This window comes from Podarcis muralis, chromosome 7, assembly GCF_964188315.1.
Source record: "Podarcis muralis chromosome 7, rPodMur119.hap1.1, whole genome shotgun sequence".
NCBI lineage: Eukaryota > Metazoa > Chordata > Lepidosauria > Squamata > Lacertidae > Podarcis > Podarcis muralis.
This window is the reverse complement of record NC_135661.1, coordinates 12,038,030-12,046,389: the sequence shown is the minus strand read 5'-3', so window position 1 is coordinate 12,046,389 and position 8,360 is coordinate 12,038,030. Positions and strand designations below refer to the sequence as shown.

The window sequence follows — 8,360 nt, the reverse complement described above, 5'->3', positions numbered from 1 at the left end:
GTGTAATTTGGCCCTAAATGGCCATGGCTATGCATGGAGCTGCAGGTTCTTGGAGCACAATAGGAAAATTCACACAATGAGTACTATTTGGGTTGGGAGTCTAATTGTAGTCTTTCAGAATTTGATAGCTGATTACCTGTGAATGATAGAGCTTCATATCTTTATACCTGCAAGTTGATATTTTTTATATTAAAATGGCACTGACTTAGGTTACTTCACTACAATGGATCCACACTGAATAAAACTTCAGATCCAGCCGATTTTTCTGGTTGTTGGAGGCACCTTTTGTCTCTATTTTCAATTGCCATTTAGCATTCATTTGCATAATGAAGTACTTAGAGCATCTGGAGAAAATTTATGGACAAAAGGGCTATTCACAGAACAGCCTTTTGTAAGCTGCCTTTGTATTCGGAGGTTTTTTTTTGTGTGTATTTTTTTTTTTTTTTTGCAAATTTAAAGAGACCACATATAATTGTTGATCTGATGCTTTTGCAGCCTTTGTGTGGTAAAGTGATTCTGTAATTGAAACAAATATTTTTCTATAAATTAGCATTGTTAGTAGTTTTCTTTCTTACAGAGCTGCTTTCTGAAAGTGTTTTGCTTTCTCTGTAGGATGCAGAAAACGCGATTCAGCAGATGGGGGGACAGTGGCTTGGTGGAAGACAAATCAGGACAAACTGGGCAACACGTAAACCTCCAGCTCCAAAGAGTACATATGAGTGTGAGTATTTTAGCTTCCAAAACACACATGGGGATATTTCCTCTCCAGCCTAGAATAAGCTTTTAGAACTGACAGTCTAGGGCTAGCCAATATATTTAATTGATGTGCTGCCTCCCATTAGGTGGTGAGTTTGATGCTCTGAATAGAATTTTGTTTCGGTGGAACACCTTACAAGCAGGTTTCGATTGTAAATTGTTATGGGACAGGAGCCCTGGCCACATAGAATTGTATGCCTTTGGGGCAGAATGTGGCTGTAAATTGAAACAGTAATTATATATTGCAAAACATAAGCCATGGTAGTTGCGGGGAATGGACAGCCAATTCTTTCTACAAATGTTTGGGTTTTTTATTTGTGGGCAAATTAGAGACTTGTGTAAACTTTTCCCCCCCAAACAGCAAACGCCAAACAACTATCCTATGATGATGTTGTGAATCAGTCCAGTCCAAGCAACTGCACAGTGTACTGTGGAGGTGTTACTTCAGGGCTAACAGGTATGGCACTTCATGAGTTTTTAGTAGCCTTCGGAACTTGTCCCTAACTCCATATCCTGACATCCTTATTTCTGTCTTCTGATTTGCAGAACAGCTGATGCGCCAGACATTTTCTCCATTTGGGCAAATAATGGAAATTCGGGTCTTCCCAGATAAAGGATACTCCTTTGTACGGTATGATGCTGTTCGTCTTTCCTGTGTGTTTTTTAGCAAGCCCATGCCACAGTGTACAGTTTAAAGTATTGCAATCCCTTTTTGAAACTGTGACTTAAAGTGTCCTCCTTCCAGTGTCCTGTCCTTCATGTTGATTATTTCTAAGAAACAGGAACCTGCAATCATTCACATAAAACTTTCATTTGCGTGTCTTGGGGCTGTTGGGTGTTTTGCACCTGATTTTGACATCACAGCTGCTACTCAGGTGTTCTTTTCTCAGTATTCTGACTCCTAATACAGCGGCTTAATGGAGGGGCGGCTGATGGTCGCCACCTTCATTCTCTTTCTGGAAGGCATTGTCTTGCACAAAGACAAAAGCCTTGCTCCTGCTATGCCATGATTGCTGAGCAGCCCAGTGTATCAGGCCTGCAATTTTCCCTGGAGCCCTCACAGGTTTCTTGACTTATTTACCTGTTGAATTTATATCCTGCCCTTCCTCCCCGAAGATGTGCCCCCCATGGCCTTGTGCATATGTCATACATTGTGAAGGATCTACATACGGTGGGCTTGCAATATTGGATAGATTATCCCTTGAAATGAATTGTTGGATGGATTTTTGGTGAGAGGGATTTGTATTACTTGGTTGTTTGATGGGATTTTGTAGTATTGATTAATTTTCTCAAATGGTTACAGGTTCAATTCTCATGAAAGCGCTGCACATGCAATTGTTTCAGTCAATGGCACAACTATAGAAGGACATGTTGTGAAATGTTACTGGGGCAAAGAAACACCAGATATGATAAATCCAATCCAACAGGTAAGCGTCTGCCAAAAAAGGGGTTTTTCCCCCCTCCCCCCAAAAATAATTCTGTTCTGGTAGATTTCTTCATTGTAAATAGTTACTGGTTGTTCATTTCATTTATATGCATCATTTCCCACATGTTGCTTAACATGGGATCCAACTGTAAAACATACACAAATGATAGGGGCTGGAGGTGTAAAAGGTCATTAGATAATGTGTTGATCTTTCTTCAGTTATTGTGCTCTCTTTGCTGTGGAACTCTTGGAATAAAAGTATAACAGACCTAGCAACACATCCTAAGGTGTGTGTACTGTTGCTATAGCACTGCCACAAACTTGGGGTTTTTTTTGGAAAATGGGGAGTGGAGGTGGCATGCTGTATAGAAATAAGTGGGAGAATCTTGGTGCCTCAGTTACCTAATTTAGCTTTTGTGGTCCAAGCCCCTGCTTGTGCTGCAGAGATACCCAAGCACAAGCTAGAGTTATAAATGTATTTTTGTGGGCAGCAGAAGTTATGATGGCATAATAAGAGCTTGCTAGATCAGGTCCGTGGCCCATCCAGTCCAGCATCCTCTTCTCAAAGTGGCCACCCAGATGCATATGGGAAACCAGGAAACAGGATTTGAGCACAGGAGCCCTTTCCCCTCCTGTGGTTTCCAGCAACTGGTATTCAGAACTGTAGGAAGCAAAGCATAGCCACCAGGGCTAGTGGCCATCGATAGGCACCTACTCAATGAATTTGTCTAATCCTCTTTTAAAGCTGTTCAAATTGATGGCCATCGCTACCTCCTGCAGGAGCGAGTTCCACAGTTTAACTGCGCTGCCTGAAAATTTAGCTGTTTAGCTTTCTTACAATTGTTTTCCCATAAGAGGGCCAGAAGTTAATGGTAGAGAACATATTTTGCATCTGTAAGATCCCCAGTTTATTTTCTGTTACCTCTGACACTGGCTCTGCCTGAGGCCAATGTCAGAGCAGATGTGCCACTGATGTACCACTGGTCTGACTGACTCCTACAGTTGAGTTTCATATATAACAAATTCTTCAGCTCCCCAACATGGTATGATTTAATTATTTAATGTTGTGAAATACAGTCCATACGAGTCTTTGGAATGAGCTTTGTTGTACGAACTAAAACATTTCTGTGTTTGTGATAACATGAGCTTTAGGATGCAAAAGGCAAAGGGGCATGTGTCAGTGTCACTGAAAACCATCCACCTTCGTGTGTCTTCCCTGTACCAATGTACTAACTTTGTTTAATTTGAATTTTTTCAGCAGAATCAAGTGGGATACCCACCGCCGTATGGGCAGTGGGGTCAGTGGTATGGAAATGCGCAGCAGATTGGCCAGTACATGCCTAATGGCTGGCAGGTCCCTGCGTATGGAATGTATGGACAAGCATGGAATCAGGGATTCAAGTAAGTGTTTGCTGTTTTGTACAGGCTCTGTGCCAAGGAATCTTTTTCAGAACGAATATAACTGCACAGTCATGAAACAAGGCTTTAATTCTGAAACTTCTCATCTGGACCATATTATGTTGAATTCTGAAACAGGCCATTGGACTTGCAGTTCTGTGTCCTTTCTAAGCAAAATATAGACCCTTTTGATCCACATTGATGTGTGTAGAATGATATAAGTCAGCGGTCACTCAAACTAATCTATCTTCATATATCTTGGAAATTATTTTGTACATTGTTTATTTGGTGCAGAAAGCGGGAATGAATTTCTGAAGGCACCCTGTGTGGTTTAATTTTGTGGGCCTGGACTAGTGGTGGTGGATAAAGTGATAAACTATTGGGTTTGACATTCACTGTTGTCTTGATTCCAGTTCATTATGTCTGTGTAAACTTTCTAAGCTTTATTTCATTTCCTTTTTCATTCAGTCAGACACAGTCTTCTGCAGCATGGATGGGTGCAAATTATGGTGTGCCGCCCCCGCCCCCACCGCCGCCGCCCCCACCCCAGGGGCAAAATGGAAGCGTTCTAACTAGTCAAACTGGATATCGAATGGCAGGTTTTGAAACACAGTGAGAGGAACAGAGAAAGACTCTGGAATAGAACAACTGGTGGCTTTGAGGCTATATATGGAGCATTGTAAAACCCTTTGTTTACTTAAAAAAAACCTATCCAATCAAGTCAGTGCAAAAGTCAGAAAACAGTATTTATTTTTAATCATGAAACTATGTTGTCCACATTTTTTTTAAAACACACACACAGGAAATACTAGATGCTGGATATCTGCCAACTTTTGCCTTCTTTTCCTCTTTTGAGATGTGTTTCTTAAGATCCTTGTTTGAAACACAACTAATGCAGGGATTTCTGCCACTTTTAGATTGGGGCAGAATATTGCACAATATCAAACTTTTTTCCACTGAAGTAGTGTGCAGTTCTAGTTGCATTCCTAGTATGACTGAAAATGTATATGAAAAGTTGTACAAAAACAAAACACGCCAAAACTGTGTGAGTTCTGAAGGTTTATTGTGATCTTCAGCTTGTGCACAATTCTGTTCTAAAGAGAGCCTATTGTATAAAGTGTCCCATCTCCTCACTTTTGTTATACTGGGGTTTCAAATATAACTTATTGGTTTACATTATTTTGTATCTAGACATTTTTCAAAAAGTGATTTTTGCCTTACTGTCAGCTGTTAAATTATTAAATGGGGGTGGCGGTGGGAAGTGGTGGTTGGCAGCAGTAGTTGTTCAGAGCTCTCCAACGGATCCAACTCTTCCTGTTGTTAGACGTGAGAAGGTGCCTGGGAAATCCCTGTTGGGTTTGTGCAAAGATCTTCACCGATGAACTTCAACCCAGTTTCAGATATTATTAAAAATGTGACACATTCTAATGAACCAGCTTTTCTAAATCTCTCAGTTTTTACATTTACATGTATCCTATACCATGTAAACTATTTTAGCAAATTAATATTTTTCACAAAAGTTGGTCAGCTTTTGTATGTCTCCTTCTTTGAAAGGGTAAAAGGCAGAGAGGTCTATGTGACTTAACGAGTATGATTCTAAACTTTGGTTTTTTGCATGTGAATATCAAATACATTATTAGATTTTGAATACACCAGTCATGCTCTCATTTTTCAAATATGTAGAGAATACATTGGTCTTAGCAACTTCTTACTCAAGTGGAGTAAATTTGACTTGATTTAGCATGTACAGGTAGAGCTCTGATTACTTGTAGCATTGTGCGGATCAGGCCAGGAGTATGAGGAATGCTCCGGTTAAGCCTGAAGGACCAGCTGGATTAAGCATTTTTAATTGTTCAGAGGCCAAAAAAAACCTTGCTATCCTACCTCCTTGACTTAGCCTTCAGAGAGTGCAAAAAAGAAAGCTACCCCTAGGTGTAATATTTATTTATCCCAGTTAATGTCTGGACCCATGGAGGTGTATGCTTTTTATTCTGCATTGGTTGTAGTGGAGCAATGTATCAAGGGATTATTGAGTTTATGATATATGGAGTGTCCTATGACAAATGTGTTTTATGGAAATAAGTGACCCTATGATAGAGGGTTGGCTTTGGAGATGTTAAAAATCCTATTTGTCTTGATTTCAACCCCTCACCTTTGGGGAGTGTTCCATGATTTGCTGGGTGTGAATGGTGTTCTAAAATTTGAAAGTTTGCTACGAATATAATTTGCAGTGGGAGGGGGTAGAGGAAAAGACAAAAGAAAACTTATGGTGACTCTTGAGAAACTCTTGTCCCTGACTCTGTTTAACAACTGGAATTCTGTAAAGGAAGCAGAACCAGATGGCTGGAGTTCAGTGAAACCTGGCTGTAAAAAACAACAATCAAAAACCAGTTTTTCCCCTGAAAGCAGGGTCTGGCCCCCCATATGTTTAAAAAGGTGAAGTATACTGAAAAGACAGCTTTAACTCATAGACCACTCTTATTTCTGCCTCCTTGCTGCCTTTTAAACTTGCATAAACATATCTTTAAAATTATTTTTACCACCTCTGCCTGTACAATTCTTTCAAAAGAGGACAGGAATAGGTTTGAGGTGAGTTTGGTGCCGCACTGGAATTTCTATGTGTGTATTTTCAGCAATAGAACTGCCCAGGTTTAGTTGTCTTAAATAAAATTCCTGTCACTAGAACTGTCTGAGATACTGTTACCTAGTTTAAAAAACACACAAACAAGGCTTTTAGTATTATGTCAGTGCTGGTTGCTTTTCCCCTACTCTCCATTTGGGAACCCAGGAAAGACATGAATTTCAGGTTGTTTTTGTTAAGCATAATTAAAGGCTTAAAATTCTAAAGTTCCTCAGACTTAGAAATGCTTTGAGAAAAATGAATGGATGAGGCCCTTCCAGTTATACAATTGTTACTGCTAAGCTACTTCTGACTAGGATTTTTCATACTTTTCTGGAGGTCACTTCTGCTACATAAGCCACATTAAAAACTAGTTGCTTACCAAGTGTCAGCCTCTTCTGCTGTAACTTCTCCAGTGGTCCTACAAAAAAATGTGGGTGAAGCATTTGAGCCTATTTCTTTCTCTCACTATTGCCCTTTTCCTTCTTGTTTTTAGTTTAAGCAGCCTTTCAGTTTTAAAAGGGAGTCTTCTTAAAATACGGTAAATGTAAACGAGAGTAATGCCCCATACAGATAACAAAGGAGGATAAAGCTGCCTGGGGTATTGTTTTTGGGTTATTTTGTTTTTAAAAGTAGCAGCCCATTTTTGTCTCTGTATGAACATTGAAAGCTTCGTTTGAACTAATGTATTTTGATACTTGTGTTTAGAAGTTCAAGAACTTCACTCCAGAAGCCGTGACTTTTGAAAGCCATTAAGATGTTAATAAAAGATGTGAGCTTGCGTATTTCATCCTTAACCTTTTGTTTACTTTACTGTTCAGATATTCTAGCACAGGTTTGGGAGAAAAGTGGAACTGGAAAAGGTCTCTTGAGTTGCCAAGTCTAAATTACCTGCCAGCCTTTTTCTCTTGGGTGATGTGACTCTGAAGGCGGCCTTAGCAAGAGCAACCAGTGTCTTGGGTAGCCACCCTAATCAATTGAAGGGCTGTTGAGACCTTATTTCACCACCTCTCTTATGTGTGTTAAGAAATAAAGAGTGGGCATTTGGCACTTGCCTGCAATTCTTCCTTGAGCATCTCTCACCAGGCATAGAGGTGAATGTCCAAACCCATAACTCCTTTGGTTTTTGATTGCAGCATCTTTACTTCACACTGGACAGGTTGTGTTTTTCCAACCCTGGGTGAACTCTTCAGTGACACATTGCTTTGTTTGCTGACCATCATGTGCAAATGTAATAAGGTCATATTTTTCAGAGAGGTGACTCATCATCAACCACTTCATAGAAAATGGGGAGTTGTGGCATATTATGAAATAGAAGCAGCTCCAACCAACCAAAGGCTCATATTCTCTGGAGCCTTTCCTAAGGGGTATTTCTGGCGTGCAGCCTCCTGGAAACTTCAGAACCTAGACCCAAAGAAGGCTACATCCTGAATAGAAGCCTTCACTTCCTCCAGCAACCCATGCAGCTATTGCTCATTTCCTCTCAATAAATTTAACTCTTGAGGCTTTGCAGTTGCCGCCAAGCTTCACTTTATGGGGAGTGGTATTACCACTTTTTTTTTTTACGACAAAGGTCCGTATAGTTCAAGCTCTGGTTTTCCCAGTAGTGATGTATGGAAGTGAGAGCTGAACCATAAAGAAGGCTGATCACCGAAGAATGGATGCTTTTGAATTCTGGTGCTGGGGGAGACTCTTGAGAGTCCCATGGGCTGCAAGAAGATCAAACCTCTCCACTCTGAAGGAAATCGGCCCTGCGTGCTCACTGGAAGGACAGATCCTGAAGCTGAGGCTCCAGTACTTCGGCCACCTCATGAGAAGAGAAGACTCCCTGGAAAAGACCCTGATGTTGGGAAAGATGGAGGGCACAAGGAGAAGGGGACGACAGAGGACGAGATGGTTGGACAGTGTTCTCGAAGCTACCAGCATGAGTTTGACCAAACTGCGGGAGGCAATGGAAGACAGGAGTGCCTGGCGTGCTCTGGTCCAGGGGGTCACAAAGAGACACGACAAAACAACAATTGCCACTTTAGTAAGTAGGTTCCTCAAGCTTGTTTGACATCCTGCCTCGGTGCTAGTCACCCAGCCTCAAAGGGAGAAAACGGAGAGAGCCGTCCTTTAAAGGCGTGCAAGGGCTCACGCCTGCGAGGGATTCGCAAGGGG

At 41.0% G+C, this 8,360-nt stretch overlaps 1 protein-coding gene across 5 annotated transcripts in view; it reads left to right on the top strand.

Moving 5' to 3' along the window:
- TIA1 (TIA1 cytotoxic granule associated RNA binding protein) overlaps positions 1-6,997 on the top strand; it is a 25,508-nt gene extending 18,511 nt beyond the window's left edge. For 3 of the 5 annotated variants that reach the window (XM_028741184.2, XM_028741182.2, XM_028741186.2), the window contains 6 exons: positions 613-721; positions 1,118-1,213; positions 1,303-1,387; positions 2,060-2,183; positions 3,441-3,583; positions 4,049-6,997. In XM_028741184.2, the coding sequence (XP_028597017.1) occupies positions 613-721; positions 1,118-1,213; positions 1,303-1,387; positions 2,060-2,183; positions 3,441-3,583; positions 4,049-4,196 (705 nt within the window). In that variant the 3' untranslated portion in view covers positions 4,197-6,997. The remainder of the gene's footprint in view (positions 1-612; positions 722-1,117; positions 1,214-1,302; positions 1,388-2,059; positions 2,184-3,440; positions 3,584-4,048) is intronic. The other 2 variants (XM_028741185.2, XM_028741183.2) reach the window with 1 other exon arrangement.
- The last annotated feature ends 1,363 nt before the right edge of the window (positions 6,998-8,360 follow it).